The following is a 17746-nucleotide window of genomic DNA, read 5'->3' as shown; positions in this document are numbered from 1 at the left end:
GGATACCTGAGAACCTACTATTCCCAGGAACGATGCACTTGGATACTGGAGAAGTAACAAGCACTGTTTTCCCCATCCTAGCTAAAGCTGCACGTAAGTATCTTGGATCTCCCTGTACTAGTGTGGCCAGTGAGCACCTTTTCAGTGCCGCTTCACACATTGTAGATGAAAAAAAGATTCTGGTGACAAAGTTTAGCAGGTCCTCTTTGTGAAGAAAAACCTTCACCAAAAGTTAAAATTGTAAATGGGTGGTCATATTGTAACCCAGGCATCTAGAGTCACTGGAAAAATGTTTACTAAGCCCAATGGATTTTCTGTTGTTCATTCATGGCTGGCATAGGTCAAGATTTCCATTTAATTTAAAACTCAAGTGTTTAAAAAAATACAAATATTTCCTAAATGAAAGATTAGATGTGTTATAAATTTGCTCTCATTTTACTAATCAAGTCAATTGAGCACATTTTAAAATGTTAAGTTGTGCCATTTATAGCAGTTTGACAGTCTAGAGTCATTTTGCCAAGCATTTAAAGAAAAAATGATTAACTGCATTTTAGTTTAAACCAATATTTATTTCAAAGCATTTAAGTTTCTCCATACGGTCCAAACTGGATAGTAGGAAGAGCCACCAACAACTTAACCATCTTTGTAACGCAGGGCAGCTAAAATATTTGTCTGTTAAAATACATTCACAGATGTAATTTTTCTAAGTTAAACAATCGGTTCCTAACTGAACAAATTAACATATGACACCGTTTCAACTATTTAAATGTACTAGAACCCTTAAAAGGCTGCTAAAATGATATATATATATATATACACACACTGCTCAAAAAAATAAAGGGAACACTTAAACAACACAATGTAACTCCAAGTCAATCACACTTCTGTGAAATCAAACTGTCCACTTAGGAAGCAACACCGATTGACAATACATTTCACATGCTGTTGTGCAAATGGAATAGACAAAAGGTGGAAATTATAGGCAATTAGCAAGACACCCCCCAAAACAGGAGTGATTCTGCAGGTGGTGACCACAGACCACTTCTCAGTTCCTATGCTTCCTGGCTGATGTTTTGGTCACTTTTGAATGCTGGCGGTGCTCTCACTCTAGTGGTAGCATGAGACGGAGTCTACAACCCACACAAGTGGCTCAGGTAGTGCAGTTCATCCACGATGGCACATCAATGCGAACTGTGGCAAAAAGGTTTGCTGTGTCTGTCAGCGTAGTGTCCAGAGCATGCAGGCGCTACCAGGAGACAGGCCAGTACATCAGGAGACGTGGAGGAGGCCGTAGGAGGGCAACAACCCAGCAGCAGGACCGCTACCTCCGCCTTTGTGCAAGGAGGTGCACTGCCAGAGCCCTGCAAAATGACCTCCAGCAGGCCACAAATGTGCATGTGTCAGCATATGGTCTCACAAGGGGTCTGAGGACATCATCTCGGTACCTAATGGCAGTCAGGCTACCTCTGGCGAGCACATGGAGGGCTGTGCGGCCCCACAAAGAAATGCCAAAGAGCACAGGGCGCCAGTGGCGAATTTGCCAATCTTGGTATTCTCTGGCAAATGCCAAACGTCCTGCACGGTGTTGGGCTGTAAACACAACCCCAACCTGTGGACGTCGGGCCCTCATACCACCCTCATGGAGTCTGTTTCTGACCGTTTGAGCAGACACATGCACATTTGCGGCCTGCTGGAGGTCATTTTGCAGGGCGCTGGCAGTGCACCTCCTTGCACAAAGGCGGAGGTAGCTGTCCTGCTGCTGGGTTGTTGCCCTCCTACGGCCTCCTCCACGTCTCCTGATGTACTGGCCTGTCTCCTGGTAGCGCCTGCATGCTCTGGACACTACGCTGACAGACACAGCAAACCTTTTTGCCACAGTTCGCATTGATGTGCCATCGTGGATGAACTGCACTACCTGAGCCACTTGTGTGGGTTGTAGACTCCGTCTCATGCTACCACTAGAGTGAGAGCACCGCCAGCATTCAAAAGTGACCAAAACATCAACCAGGAAGCATAGGAACTGAGAAGTGGTCTGTGGTCACCACCTGCAGAATCACTCCTGTTTTGGGGGGTGTCTTGCTAATTGCCTATAATTTCCACCTTTTGTCTATTCCATTTGCACAACAGCATGTGAAATTTATTGTCAATCAGTGTTGCTTCCTAAGTGGACAGTTTGATTTCACAGAAGTGTGATTGACTTGGAGTTACATTGTGTTGTTTAAGTGTTCCCTTTATTTTTTTGAGCAGTGTATATATATAGGGGGGAATATTGGAATCGGCCAAAAAAGTCATATCGGTGCATCCCTACTTATACATGTTCAGTCTTATGCACTCCAAAGGAGTAAGAACCAGATGAGGCAGGTGTCACGAGCAGGGTCTAAGGTGAGAAATAGGACAGGGCCACGGCTAGGTGTGGGGACTTGGGTTAGAAATAGGACAGGGTCATAAGTACTCACAGGATTCCTCCATCATCTCCTTGCGGACCTCCAGCAGTACGGCCACTCCGATGTTGTCCTTGGTCATAACCCTGTTGAGCATGGCCTCAGAGCCCTCAGAGTTAGCCATGGCTAGCTGGTTAAACTCCACCGTGTGTTTCTGCACCACGCTGAACCTGAGGGAGGACAGAGCAAGAAAGAGAGAAGCAAGGGTGAACAGGGAGAGAAGCAGGGAGAGGTGTTATAAAAGTCTGTCACTAACCAGGTTTCTGTCCAACCTTCATGCAAGTAAAGTAGGTCAGATAGAAAATCATAACATGCCTGACAGAAACAGCACATTTGTCAGATTAACTTTCTAAATGTAGACAAGGTGGTATCTTTGTGTTTAAAAGTAATTAAAAATTGATAACCATCGCATTGAAGTAAACTTGGGAGTCAGGCAATGACGTTTTGTCCTCCCACTACAACTTGGAAAGGCATGCAGGTTATTAGGCTACAGATAATAAACTATTAACTTCAGGGTAGTGAAAGTGCACGGTGATGAGCTTCATGTTCCTCTCCAATAAATACCAAGGGTGTTATTCTGGTGACATTATCGATGCTTGGCTGCTGTTTGACAAATAAATTGCTCTTATCCATAAGAATCTCATCATGTAGGTAGCCTACCCATCCCATCTGCGAACTGTTGGCTAGAGAGCATGTGTCAAGACCAGAGTGGGCACATTTGCTATTTAACAACCATCAGCGGAGATGAAAATATAATGGAAACCCATGTAACTAGTAATTGTTTATATTCAAATTAAAATCTGTTGCCAATTGTATGGATACCTTGCAATTGAGTATTGTGGTCAGGGAAAAAGAGATGCATTGACAGAACTTCAGTTGCACTCACTTTTCTGTCCTGTAGAATACTGCGCAACCGTCCACATGTTTGCGGTCTGACTCATGCATGGTTCTGGCTCGAGACTTGGGGCTGAAGAAGCCCTCATAGCCCTGCTCCTTCAGCTCTGGCAGGAAGTACTGGTAGTACTGCTCTGTCTCCACTTCCTGTTGAAAACAAAGCAATAACATGAGTGGACAGATATGACTGAATGCACCCATAACATGTACCAGGGAAATACAGTGTGCGCACTCCGGGCAATCAGTTACATGAATTGATCAGAGAGAAACCATAAGGACAGAAACAGTTTAGGTAAACATGGTTGGTTGAGGTAAACATGTACCTGTAGGCTGATGATGTCAGCACTGCAGTTCATGATCTCCTGCATGATGGACTTCTTCCTGTACTCCCAGTTGAGGGCCCAGGAGGGGCAGTAGCCGTAGAGCTGGCGTGTGGCGTACTTATCACACAGCACGTTGTAGCACATAACAGAGAACAATGCTGAGGAGGAGGAACAGGGAGAAAAATAGGAAATTGCATCTTATTCACCTTAATGCTCCCCCCCCCCCCCCCTCATTTATACTTATATTGAATTGTGGTTTTGTGTGATAGGCTGTGTGCTGGGGTACTGTGTGTACAGGGACTGTCTGCTGGCTTCTCACCAGAAGGCCTCGTCAGGTCAGGCTCCTGGAGTGCGATCCACGACCGGGACGGGGGCTGCTCTGTGGGGGCTGGGGAGAGGGTTATCCACCTTAGCCATTGGTACTTTTTTTTTTACAATATCAAAAACAGTGTGTAAGAGGCAGACTTACTGCATTTGATTGAACCTGCCAGATTGTCCAGCAGGTAGTTGAGCAGTTTCCTGGTGCCATCATGCTCCTGGTACAGGCTCATGATTTCTTGTGCAAGTGGGTTTCCTGTTAGGAGTGAAGAACACAATGTTGAATGACATCAAATAAATGCCACAGGATAAACAATGGGGTCTCTAGGATACAAGTGTTACCAAAACGATAAGCCACACTCACCTTTCAACCCCAGTGTTTGTAACTGAAACAGTTTCCCCAATTCAAATGGCAGAACCCGCAACTGGTTGTTATTTAAAAGCAGTTCCCTGTTGAGGGCGGACACATGGAAACGCAAGTGTCAGAGACTAGCCCCCCTGACAATACAGCCCCTTCCTCAACCTTCCCATAAATAAAACACATTGACCAGTCATCAATACAGGCAAAAGCAAATCTTCTGAACCAAACAGGCTTTTTAAAATGGGACAATGGTTATTTTCAGCACCAACCAGTTACAAGCCCAGTTTAGAACAAAGTGAATCGTGGGAATCATGGTTCCCAGCGAATCACCTGAGAGACACCATGTTGCCGAGCTCTGCCGGCAGGCTCCTGATCTTATTGGACGATAGATCCAGGTACAACAGGTTGTGTAGTTTGGCAATGTCGGGTGGGATGCGTGACAGACAGTTGTCAGCGATGTGTAGGGCAGTGAGGTGGGTCAGAGTCCACAGAGACGGGCTCAGGCTTCTGACATTACCTGGAGACAGAAATGTGGAGGGGGAGACCGGTAGATAAACATACACTGGTGAGTCAGGTCTCTGTGTGATGGCTTTCTATGCAAAGGAGATACAGGTTGACTTCTACCCAATTTGAATGTACATAAGTAAACACTCATGCTGGACTTCATGGTCGAGACAAAATACAGGCCTATAAGAGAGGCCCTTATCCTCTAAGGATGACTAGAATGCTGGTCACTTTACAAAAAAGGTTGTGAGAAACTGGCCTAGACTATCCCCACATGGTCCTAATATGAGAACAGCACCCCTCCACAGCCTCTGGGCCAACCCCTGCGGTGCTCACCAGTGATTTCCAGCTCAGGCCAGTACGACTTCTTTCCATTGGCTGCCTCCTCAGTTGACATGATGGTGTACATCCGCCTGGGGTCTGGCGGGTCATATTTTTCTTTGGGCATTCCTGCTGTAACACTGTAGAAAAAGTTTAATAACTATGAACATTCACTGATAAAATCAATATCAAACACCTTGAGGTATGCATGGTGCACATCTGACATTTTTTTAAATGACTTCACTAATGCTACTTTACAAACATGCATAGGCCGGCCATTTAGGCCATCCTTGTAACTTTCAAGAGGGTGTCACTTGAGTTTGACAACTTCTGGGAATGAGGCTCAAGAAAGACGTGGCTATTACTGGCTGGCAGATAATTATTTCTGAAATTAGTAACTCAGTTACAATGTCATGAGAATGTATTGCTTTACAGATTACCACCCAGTGATTTCAATAAAGTTGTATTTATGTAATACTCATGGCATGACATAACAGTTAAGTTAACTACCTAGCCAATTAGCTAGCTACACACCAGGCCGCATAAAGCAATAACCACAATCACCAGCTAACTTAATTATAACAAATTGGCTGGCTAGCTAGCTAATTGAGTGGCGCGTTGAAGCCATAAAGTCAGGAAAACAATAGCTAACTGGCCTAACATGTTAGCTAGGGGCTAACTAGGAGGTTAGCCAACGGTCATTAATACCGAATAACTTCGCGAGAATGATAGTTAGCTAACCAATGAATTAAGATAACGTTCGCGTAATTATTTTATAACTGACCATAACACATTAGCTAGGCTGACTGAGCAACAGTAAACGTTAACTAGCTAACTCACTTATGTTATGGCTAACTAGCAAACCCCCGCTGAAAGCTAGATAGCCACATTTTTCTAACCTGTCCGACCTCATATGGCTAGGTAAGTAATATCAACGCAGTAGTAATTTGAAACATGAGCTGTGGATCTGTCCCATCCAAATAAACTCGTCGCCTGTGTTGATGATTTTTACCTGCAAACGCATACCAACTCGTGAGGACGTGTGCGTGCTCTTTTGTTTCTACTTGCTTCACTCGTTTCCGCTGCTGTATCACAGGGAGAAAACAAGCATCATGGCGACTGTCAGGATTTTTTTTCCTTCTCTACGATGACAACTCTTGATGCTATTGGCTGGCTTTTGGACGGACCGCACCATCTGTGATTGAACCAGCGACTTTGGGTGAACATTTATGGACCAAACGCAACTTCAGGGGTGTGCTCTAGAATCAACAGCTGTTAATCAAACTGCTATGATATCACATGGCTCTGAACTTATTATGAGGTGAAACCTTCATTGGTCGTTATAATGAGCAAATCATGGCCACTGTAATTCAACTCCTAATGAAGGGGCGGGCTGAGCTATACACTAAACTATGTTCTTCATACACTTGTTTCTTCACTTGACTGGAGACCATGCAAACTATCAGCTTATGGGTCTTGAATTACTAGCTTACTTCTTCTGATGCGGGAAAAAGAAAGAATTGGATGCAGTCAGACTGTCTACACAGGTCCCACCAATACTAAGTCAATAGCAAACATAGTTAAGACAATTAGTTAAAAAAAATAATAAATATTTATTTAAAACAATTCATTGGGGGAAAAATTTGAAAGCTGAATGAATCATTACAAAAATAAATAGAAATCAATCAACAGCCGCTTGAACCAAAGCGCTGAGCTTATCGTCAATGAGAGGAGGCCAGCAGATGATCCTGCAGGTAGGTGAGGGACTCGTGGATGTGTGGAGGCAGGTCTTGGCCCAGGTCAGCCTGGGCTCTGGACAGGAAGGTCTCTATAGCCTCCTGGACCGCCAACCGCGACAAAGAATCATTCACTGTCTGGATTGGAGCGCGACCGTAGCCCCCTCGCTCGGTGACGGCAGAGCGCAGGTGACCTGGAGGTTTCAAGGGGTCAAAGTGCAGATGGGTTAGGACATGATTTCCCAAACTAGGGGTCGTCTGATTTGAAAATAGGGTTGCCAGAGAAAAATGGTGCTTGGTTTATAGAACCAGGGTAACGTCTAACCTCCGGTAGCCACTAGATGTAGTTGTAATAAATAGAGCGGTTTCTATTTTCTTCCTACAATATGTGTCTATCGCTGAAAGGTATTAAGCAACAAAATAGTATGACCCCATCACTGAAAGATAAGACTCAGGAAAAATGTGTCTTCTATTTCCCTCTGCAATGCCCACAAGTCTCATTAGAACAGAGTGGACAAGATTAGGCACAAAATCAGACTGAGGGGAAAAAACATAAATTATGTTATTTTCTACACAGAAGATCACACAATGATTTCCTGGTGATCTTCTGAACTTCCCAATACCTTTCAGATACATTTAATTTACTTCAAACCATACTGCCTTCAGACTGAAATACTGTCAAAAGTACTTTCAGACTGATTTGTAATAGACTGTCATAGACCCAATAAAAAATAGAACATGGTGGGGTTGCAAATTCTTTAAATATCAAAGTGGGGTCGTGGGCCAGAAAAGTTTGGGAACCCCTGGGTTAGGAGGACAAAACTAAGGGGAAAGCCTAAAGAGGCTGTGACCAATTTAAAAGTTAAATAAACTGTTCTGGAATGCTCGTTTTGATGGGTGAATCGTTCAGTGGCCCACCTTTCATCACTTCCTCATAGCTCAGCAACAACATCCATAGTAGTTGGACCAACTCCTCCCACTTCTTCCAGCTCTCAGCTCCATCCTGAAGAACATTAGAAACGGACTGAGCCTATGCTACATATCTTTATGACTTCTTACTATTTTAGTAAAACAATTGGTCCGTGTACTGTTTTTTGAGATGCCATATAAATGAACATGACTTCCTTCATCAATTCAAAATCTAGTGCTAGTACTCACCGTAGGGTCAGGTGGGAGGGTGGCGTTGTGCAGTACTAGTACTCACCGTAGGGTCAGGTGGGAGGGTGGCGTTGTGCAGTACTAGTACTCACCGTAGGGTCAAGTGGGAGGGTGGCGTTGTGCAGTACTAGTACTCACCTTAGGGTCAAGTGGGAGGGTGGCGTTGTGCAGTACTAGTACTCACCGTAGGTTCAAGTGGGAGGGTGGCGTTGTGCAGTACTAGTACTCACCGTAGGGTCAGGTGGGAGGGTGGCGTTGTGTAGGAAGTGTAGCAGCAGACTCAGAGACATGGGCAGAGGGGTCTTCTGTGGACTTGCATGGTGCAGCAGGTGCTCTATCAGCTTACATCTCAGTAGTCTGCTCTCCAGGGTCTCCAGCATCAGCATCCTAGGCAAGAGAGAAGGTGAAGTGTTGATGCTGTCTGTCTCTACACAGCAAGCATAGTCCGCCTGACACGTCCATTCATCTCAACATCCCTCCATCCTAAAACCCTGACCTGTGTTGTCTCAGACAGACAGTGCTGATGAGCGTGTGGAAGAGTTCCCCAGAGAGTTTGCTGGAGTTGAGAGCCGGGGAGCGATCCACCTCCAAGGCAAAGGACAGCATCTTCTGGAGGAGGAACACCATTCTGACACACATAAGGCACATGACACACACACACACACACACACATTGACTGTGTGTCCTCTGTTTCTATTCTGTATCCTTCAAACTGACCTGATATGAAGGGTGGGGTGCTATTTTTCCAATCTCAAAACAATGAGTCAAGGGGTGTGGAATGTTGTATGCAGATGTAATTTTTAACTCACTTTAGATGTTCATCTTTTTCCTTCTGTGTTTTCACCTCAATGTTAGCAGACATATTGCCTTTGTCCCCTGTTGATTTCACAATAGCAGCAAAGAGCCAATTGATAACATCTCTGATGGGAGGGAGAAGATGTAGAAAATAATTAAACACTAATTAAATTGTCATACAAACCTCAACAAAATGCACATCTGTCTCTTTTCTCAGGAACTGATAAAGACAAATATATATATATATATTTTATTCTCCTGGACACACAATGCTCACCTGACCTGGGTGAACCGTACATCACATGACAGGGTTGCCTTGGCGATGGAATGGTGGAGATCACGGAAGGAGAGTTTGACCCGGAAGTCATCCTCCATGGTCTGGACGACGTACTGCAGCAGCATACGCACCACCTCACAGCAGAGCCTCCTGCCACGGCTCTAAGGAAGAGGAGAATTGACGGGAAGGGCAGGTGGTCAGATCAACTATCCTAGTGAAAGCATAATACCCCTGTAAACCTGATGCTTGTGGAAACATTGCTTCCCTCACTGCTCTAATAAAAACTGGGTGTATAATCATAATCAATTGTTAAGGTGCTGAGAGAGGCCTGTCACTGTCCTTACCTGTTCAGCAGCCATGACTGACGTCAACAGCTCCCAGTCCCATGGGATAGTGGTCTGATCGGTGTGATTGTGCCTCTGGGTCCTCATGAGGAGAGTGTAGGCCTCCAGACAGAGAAAGTCGGGACACTGGGGGTCCAGCAGGATGCCTCTGAGGAGGTGGGTGGTGATGTCGATGGGGGGGAAGAAGCGGGGCTGCAGCAGGTCAGACAGCAGCTGCAGGGTGCCCTCTGGGTAGTTCTCCTCCATGGTGCTGTACACCAGGCTCAGGCTCTGTCTGCACAGAGGCTCTGGGTCACCAAAACCATCATCCTCCTCTTCCTCATCCTCCTGGAAAGGGAGAGAGAGAAAGACAACAGAAGAGAGTGAGAGAAACCACAGGAAAATGTGGGGAAAATGTCTCTCCTACTTACCAGGTGCTGAACTGGTCCAGCCATCAGCTGCCTCAGTTTCCTGAGCTGGATTGGACACACATAGCGTCTGTCCTCTCTGCTGACTTCCATGTCATTCTCACAACCAACCCTCTCTCCACCCATCTCCTCTCCTTCATTGTCATCCCTCCATGCAGTAGTCATCAAGCCCTCAGCCCCCAAACCAGACTGGCTGGCCTCAGGAGATCTGGGCCCTGCCTCCACATCCATGTCCTCAGACCGCAGCGACATGGGAGGGTCACTAGGGATACTACTACACATGTACAGGGGGCTATCCATAACCAGATCCGCATCAGTCTCATCCACAGGCCAGTCTGGGGACTCCCCAGCTAGGATGACTGTGGATGTAAGGCTGGGGGTCCGGTTGGACTGGCTCTCATTATTGCTATGAGTTCCTCCCATGCAGGAGCCAGGGGAGTTGGAGCCGGTGGTTAGCTGGGAATTCTGGGGAGCCTGCTGGTCTGGTTCTATGGAAGGGGAGCAGGGACTGGAAATGGTGCGGTTTAAGCCCTGAAGTTGATTTATTTCCTCCAACAGCACTGATCCTGTGCCATTGGTAGGGGAGCTATAGGGGTAGACTGGATCCTGTTTAAGACTCTGGTTGAGACACACTGTCTGATCATCAGGTAGAGGTGGAGAGAGAGAGCTCTCAAAGGGGATGTGTGTAGGGGAATAACAGGTGTCGTTGTGCCGAGTTTCATGTACACCCCAATCCTCTAAAAACCTGAAAGGGTCTGGGTCTGTATCATCAGGGACGTAATAGGGGCTGTCTAGGCTTTGGGGGGAGAGGGAGAGAGTAGCATAGAGTAATGATTGTGGAGACCCTGGTTCTTCCCTTTCCTCTGTCAGAAGAGGTGTATACGTTGTAAACATAGACTCTATTTCTTGCTCTTCTAATGCATGCTTTTCTACTTTTCCAGTGCAGCTAGTCGGAGCTTCATTTGGAATGGTTATTGAGGTTTGGGTCTTGGCCTTGAGGCATTCTGGCTCTTCTTTCCCTTCACACAGTGGTTGAGAAGTTATACCCAAGCACTGTTGTGACTCCCAAGTTATCTGGTAAGAGGAAGACCCTGAGGCTTTTGCCTTCTCTGCTGGTGGTTCAGATTTAGGCACACTTGGTGATTTGACAGGACATTTTGGAATGTCTACGTCTGAGCATTTCACAGCGTTCTTGACATCTGGTGGTCCAGTTGAAGATGAATCCCTGAGAGAACTCTGATTGGACTCAAGGATGTCACGTTCTTCTGCTTTTAAAACAGCTTTGTTCTCCAACTCTTGTTCAGTTGGGGAGCGGGACAGAGAATCTGGACTTTTGGTGTGTGGTCCTTTGTGTTTTGAAAGTCCCTCAGTCTGTTTCTCTCCCTGAGGTAGTGGACTCACCGGCCCTGGATCTGAGTGATCCGAGAGGTTGTTGTCACTCAAGTCCACCACTTCTACAGGCCCACCTGGGTCTCTCCTCCTGCGCCTCCTTGGTGGTGGTAGTGCCCACCTCCGACCAGTAATGTCAATCACAAACTGAAAGAGACAGGTGTACCACAGTAAATAGAATCTCAATCTAGTTCTATGAGGTAAACATCAACATAAAGTATATTTCATTTAAGTGTTTGCATTGACTGATCTCAGGTTGCTGAATATGTATGCCATCGACTGCAGACGCCATTATTTAATATTCTCAATATCATCAACAACAAAAAACATTAACCCTGGCCTGACCAGGTGTGTTTTTGGACAGTCGGTGCGTTACGTTATAACTGCTAACGTTAGCTAGCTAGCTGGAAAAACGATGGTCTACTCTCAAACTATTACCAGGTAAATAGAGTATGGCTACACCACATTGAATATCTTCAACAACAATGTAACGTTAGCTATAATTTTCAAAATGTTGATAAGAAAAGTTAGGTCGTTTCAACAAGTTCAGTAAATCCCAAACTGCAGCTGAGGAGTTGGTGAGTGAAGTGGATCAACCAATGACTGTCTGTATACAGTAGCGCCAGTTTGTGGCACGCGCCACGCCCTCAACTGGTTTTGCATTACATTAACAAACAGCTAATTAGCTAGTTGTCAATGCCAACAACTTTTTTTTCCTGAACAACTACATCATTTGGGCCTGCAAGCTACCTACTCTTGTATTTTCACACGTGCCATATGTCAAACAAACCTCTTCTGTTGTTGTACGGGGTAGCCCTTGCAACTTCACGGGGAACACTTACCGGTGTGTAGGCAGCCAGATTGACCCATCCTCCTCTGATAAAAGGTATTGCTTCGGCCTTGTTCTCGGTGTCACTGTAAACGCCAACAACTTCAACATCCGAGTCCTCTCCGCTCCCCGAGCTGAGCGAAATTATATCATCCATCTCTGTGAACTTCTCAAATTAGCTAGCCATTTAGCTAGCACCTAGCTAGCTAGTTAGCCAGCGAACCAGCGGGAAGCACTCATGAGTCTGATGGTACGATAGCTATCTAACGTAACTAAAATACAGCGAGCAAATTATATCCATTTTATGAAATCGATGCCGTAAATAAAGAGATGATCCAAAAAGAGTCACAATATTTATCAAGTAGCCACAGAACAAAGCAAATCCGTAAACTTTTTCGTTTTTGCGGTCACGCGATACTTTAGCTAACGTTACATGGACTTCTTCCGTTTGTGACACCTGCCGCCGCTGCGCTGTGTACGTTACTTATTAAAATTATTTTGATAATATCAGTTTCTAAATAATAGAGATGCCACGCCTACTCAAGTTTCTTTACCATAACTAGCCAATTCTAATTACAAAGTGTAACGGTGATTGAAATCGCATCTAGCTAGCTTACATGTTCCATTTCCTTGTTTTGAGCTGGATCATACTGGAGGAAGCTCTACCGCAGTTTAACTGATCCTACACCTACCAGTAGAGGGAGATGCAGGTCATGAATTTGTATTTTTATTTAACTAGGGATGGTCATAAACTAGTAAAGTAGAAGGAGCGCAAAGAGACCTTACATATTCTGTGCCCGACGACAAGACTGAATTTTTCTGTAATGCATGTTTGTGTGGGGAAATTCCCTGCAATATTATGTTAAAAAAAATATATATAATGCACCACAAATTATGTTAAGTAAAAGCCAGTTATGTAAATGTGTGTGTGTATGAGACAGCTGTGCAGTTACTGTGACTCCAGGGTTATGGAGACTACAAGAGAGCTATTCCACTGAAAACAAAACATTGTGACATGTGACACACTGCCCTCTCCTCCCTGGTCCCTGGGATTTACTTCTGACACTTGACAGCCCCTGACGAACATTATAAAAGAGCCCAATTATCAGTGACCTTCAAAGCCTTGGGCCATAAGGGCACAAACCATGCTGTGCCAGAGGGGGGAAACAGCTGTAATTAACTGTGACCTGGTAACCTGGTGCGGGGGTCTTTGAGTCTTCCTCCAGAATTAGTTTTGGCATCTAAAACTAATTTCCTGCATTTCTACACAATCTATATAATATGACGCATGGCCCTTCTAGCCGTCTTTATTTAGAATAACAAAAAGTAAGCAAAAATGCCCACAGTCACCAAGCTTAAGTAAGAGAACATTATTAAATATGTTTAAGTGATTGATAAGACTGAACTAGATAAAAGATAATTCAATAATCAATATTGAGTTGCACCTTTAACCAATAGCCTAACGACTCTTTAAAAAATGTATTACAAAGACTTATCAAGACATCCTTTATATCAAATTTCAGCCAGACCGCCCAGCCAGCCCGAGCCACCTGCACGCCCAAACCCCACCAGTCTAGTCAATAACTCAACTCTCTCCCGACCCCCACCAGTCTAGTACATAACTCAACTCTCTCCCCAACACAACTTCCTTCCCACCTTTAAAAAAAAACATTTCCCAAGGGAAAGATTTTTGTAACAAAAGTAAAAAAACACACAAAAAAAACATCCACCTACACATACAGTGGCAAGAAAAAGTATGTGAACCCTTTGGAAATACCTGGATTTCTGCATAAATTGGTCATCAAATTTGATCTGATCTTCATTCAAGTCACAACAATAGACAAACATAGTGTGTTTAAACTAATAACACACAAATTATTGTATTTTTCTTGTCTATATTGAATACATAATTTAAACATTCACAGTGTAGGTTGGAAAAAGTATGTGAAACCCTAGGCTAATGACTTCTCCAGAAGCTAATTGGAGTCAGGAGTCAGCTAACCTGGAGTCCAATCAATGAGACGAGATTGGAGATGTTGGTTAGAGCTGCCTTGCCCGATAAAAAACACTCACAAAATGTGAGTTTGTTATTCACAAGAAGCATTGCCTGATGTGAACCATGCCTCGAACAAAAGAGACCTCAGAAGACCTAAGATTATGAATTGTTGACTTGCATAAAGCTGGAAAGGTTTACAAAAGTATCTCTAAAAGCCTTGATGTTCATCAGTCCATGGTAAGACAAATTGTCTATAAATTGAGAAAGTTCAGCACTGTTGCTATTCTGCCTAGGAGTGGCCGTCCTGCAAAGATGACTGCAAGAGCTTAGTGCAGAATGCTCAATGAGGTTAAGAAGAATACTAGTGTCAACTAAAGATTTACAGAAATCTCTGGAACACGCTAACATCTATGTTGACGAGTCTACGATACGTGAAACACTAAACAAGAATGGTGTTCATGGGAGGACACCACGGAAGAAGCCACTGCGGTCCCAAAAAGAACATTACTGCACGTCTGAAGTTTGCAAAAGTGCACCTAGATGTTCCACAACGCTACTGGCAAAATATTCTGTGGACAGATGATTCTACAGTTGAGTTGTTTGGAAGGAACACACAACACTATGTGTGGAGGGAAAAAAGGCACAGCACACCAACATCAAAATCTCAACCCAACTGTAAAGTATGGTGGAGGGAGCATCATGGTTTGGGGCTGCTTTGTTGACTCAGAGCCTGGACAGCTTGCTATCATTGATGGGAAAATGAATTCCCAAGATTATCAAAACATTTTGCAGGAGAATGTAAGGCTCTGTCCACCAATTGAAGCTCAACAGAAGTTGGGTGATGCAACAGGACAACGACCCAAAACACAGAAGTAAATCAACAATAGAAGAACATATGCCTTCTGGAGTGGCCCAGTCAGAGTCCTGAACTCAACCTGATTTGAGATGCTGTGGCATGACCTCGAGAGCAGTTCACACCAGACATCCAAAGAATATTTCTGAACTGAAACAGTTTTGTAAAGAGGACTGGTCCAAAATTCTTTCTGACTGTTGTTCAGGTCTGATCCGCAACTACAGAACTACAACAGAACGCAACTACAGCAGACTGTTTGTTTATTGTTGTGACCTAGATGAAGATCAATTTTATGACCAATTTTTGCAGAAATCCAGGTATTTCCAAAGGTTTCACATAGAGTATACATTAACACACAGAAACAGCACATCCTCCATATAATTCATCTCATGGGCCTAATAGTACTGTAGAGCTCTTTAGGATCTTAGTGAAACATTCATTTTTGGTTTCAGCCTTAGATGTTAGGCCAAGGCCGGAGTGACAACCCACAGGACGGCAGTGTCCTCTGTCCAGTGTCTGTTATTTTGCCCATCTTAATTGTTTTTTTTTTTATATGGCTTTTTCTTTGATACTCTGCCTAGAAGGCCAGCATCCCAGAGTCGCCTCTTCACTGTTGACATTGAGACTGGTGTTTTGCAGTTACTATTTTAATGAAGCTGCCAGTTGAGGACTTGTGAGGCATCTGTTTCTCAAACTAGACATTCTAATGTACTTATCCTCTTGCTCAGTTGTGCACCGGGGCCTCCCACTCTTTCTATTCTGGTTAGAGCCAGTTTGCACTTTTCTGTGAAGGGAGTAGTACACAGCGTTGTACGAGATCTTCAGTTTCTTGGGAATTTCTCACGTGGAATAGCCTTCATTTCTTAGAACAAGAATAGACTTACGAGTTTCAGAAGAAAGTTCTTTGTTTCTAGCCATTTTGGGCTTGTAATCGAACCCACAAATGCTGATGCTCCAGATACTCAACTAGTCTAAAGAAGGCCAGTTTTATTGCTTATTTAATCAACACAACAGTTTTCAGCTGTGCTAACATAATTGCAAAATGGTTTTCTAATGATCAATTAGCCTTTTAAAATTATAAACTTGGATTAGCTGACACAACGTGCCATTGGAACACAGGAGTGATGGTTGCTGATAATGGGCCTCTGTACGCCTATGTAGATATTCCATTAAAAATCAGCCGTTTCCAGCTACAATAGTCATTTACAACATTAACAATGACAACACTGTATTTCTGATCAATTAGATGTTATTTTAATGGACAAAAAATTTGCTTTTCTTTCAAAAACAAGGACATTTCTAAGTGACCCCAAACTTTTGAACGGTAGTGTATTTTCAAACAGGACAAAACAAAGGCTACAAAACATTAACAAACACACAACAGCTGTTAGATAGTGATATGAGGTGGCTATTATAGCCATATCTGACAGATAGCTAGAGCCGAACTGACTGTGGTAGCTACTATCTAGTTAAGTCACCTCAGTCGAGAGGGGAGGAAACATTAGATAATGTTACATGTCAGTTACAAGTTCAGCACTGCGAATAAACAGTAGTTTCATTTTTTTCTTCCTGTTAAGTCAAACAGCAGTTACCTTGCCAGCTACATCTGTCAACTAAATAGTAGCCCGTTTCTGCTCTGCTTGCTTTTACAACAAGGAGTAAGAGCGCAACGCATGCACACTGACAGCAATTGCCTCTGTTCAACTCTCCCATGCTGGTCTAAGCGTCTACGACTAACAGTGGAAGATTACTTTCTCGTCTCTAATATGTAGGCTCACTTTTGGTGAACAGTCCCATCACAAGTCAGACTGTTGAATAAACTTAATTTGAACGTACTTTACCCGATGTCCGCTGATTTTGTCCTTATGTGGGAGGCACCGGTGGCCGGTGGCACCTTAATTGTGGTGGAGGGGCTCATAAAAATGTCGGGAAAATAAATAAATGGAATGGTATTGAACACATCAAACACATGTTTACATGTGTTTGATATCATTCCATTTACTCCTTTCTAGCCATTATTATGAGCCGTCCTCCCCTCAGCAGCCTCCTGTGGTATGAGGTAATCTGAGACAAAATATCCACAGAGCAATCTTATTAACCCGACTTTCAGTACACTGGTCTGGATATCGGTTTGTATTTCTGGTTTGTATTTTCAATGCTGATGCAATTAACATGCGACTTGCACAATATGTCAACAATGGCTCAGTTTAACCGAAGCACAAACTAAACATTGTCCAACGCAATCAGCTGGAAAATTTCACCAGCACTTCCAGCTGATTGTAAGGTAACAGGCTTTAGTCGACAATGTGCGATTACATTTGGCTATTGTTTACACATTGTGCAACACATGAAATGTGTCAGGATATGGAAAATACAAGCAACCGAACCTACCGACGCCGCAAAAAGTCTGGGAAACAACACTTTCCTGTGGATACCCTATCTCCACCTTATACCGCCAAAGGACCAACAGCACGGACAATCGGTAAAATATGTTTAAATATAACTTTATTCAACATTCTAGCTTGTAGAGACTATTGTGTCTTTTTTACAGCAACTTCTTTCAGACTGATATCCATGAAGTAACCATGTTAACAGTCTGATGTTTAGACAAGTGCTGATCCTAAGCCAGCCTTTCAAAAGCTTTGCCTTCACACAACCTGTCCGAAAGCACTGTGTTGTCTGTGCAGTCCTAAATCCAGCAGTCTGAAACTGCACAACAGACCGCTCTGAGGCGTCTGCATGGTCCTAAAGCACACTGGGGCAGAATTTTGTATCAGAGTGAAATGAAAAAACTAGGGAG

The 17746-nt window shown here is 44.0% G+C and overlaps 2 protein-coding genes across 3 annotated transcripts in view; both read right to left on the bottom strand.

Moving 5' to 3' along the window:
• Positions 1–6831, bottom strand: part of LOC129827815 (CCR4-NOT transcription complex subunit 6-like) — a 29393-nt gene extending 22562 nt beyond the window's left edge. Inside the window, exons 1-9 of the mRNA XM_055889014.1 lie at positions 6175–6831; positions 5178–5302; positions 4668–4854; positions 4341–4426; positions 4128–4232; positions 3978–4046; positions 3659–3816; positions 3328–3482; positions 2457–2611 (exon numbers count right to left, since the gene is read on the bottom strand). Of these exons, the coding sequence (XP_055744989.1) occupies positions 2457–2611; positions 3328–3482; positions 3659–3816; positions 3978–4046; positions 4128–4232; positions 4341–4426; positions 4668–4854; positions 5178–5289 (1027 nt within the window). The 5' untranslated portion in view covers positions 5290–5302; positions 6175–6831. The remainder of the gene's footprint in view (positions 1–2456; positions 2612–3327; positions 3483–3658; positions 3817–3977; positions 4047–4127; positions 4233–4340; positions 4427–4667; positions 4855–5177; positions 5303–6174) is intronic.
• Positions 6756–12798, bottom strand: simc1 (SUMO interacting motifs containing 1). Of its 2 annotated transcripts, none has more exons than XM_055889012.1 (9): positions 12111–12798; positions 9883–11415; positions 9473–9799; positions 9129–9289; positions 8866–8976; positions 8553–8684; positions 8287–8443; positions 7817–7901; positions 6756–7092 (listed from the first exon to the last, which is right to left on the bottom strand). In XM_055889012.1, the coding sequence occupies exons 1-9, from the start codon at positions 12252–12254 to the stop codon at positions 6884–6886; spliced, it is 2859 nt and encodes a 952-aa protein (XP_055744987.1). In that variant the 5' UTR covers positions 12255–12798; the 3' UTR covers positions 6756–6883. The 2 variants fall into 2 exon arrangements, with proteins under 2 accessions (XP_055744987.1, XP_055744988.1); XM_055889013.1 differs by having other exon boundaries at positions 11281–11415; positions 12111–12797.
• Between the last annotated feature and the right edge of the window lie 4948 nt (positions 12799–17746).

This window comes from Salvelinus fontinalis, chromosome 29 (genome assembly GCF_029448725.1).
Source record: "Salvelinus fontinalis isolate EN_2023a chromosome 29, ASM2944872v1, whole genome shotgun sequence".
In the NCBI taxonomy this organism is placed as follows: Eukaryota; Metazoa; Chordata; class Actinopteri; order Salmoniformes; family Salmonidae; genus Salvelinus; species Salvelinus fontinalis.
Note: the sequence above shows the minus strand (reverse complement) of the source record. Positions and strands in the feature narration are given on the sequence as shown.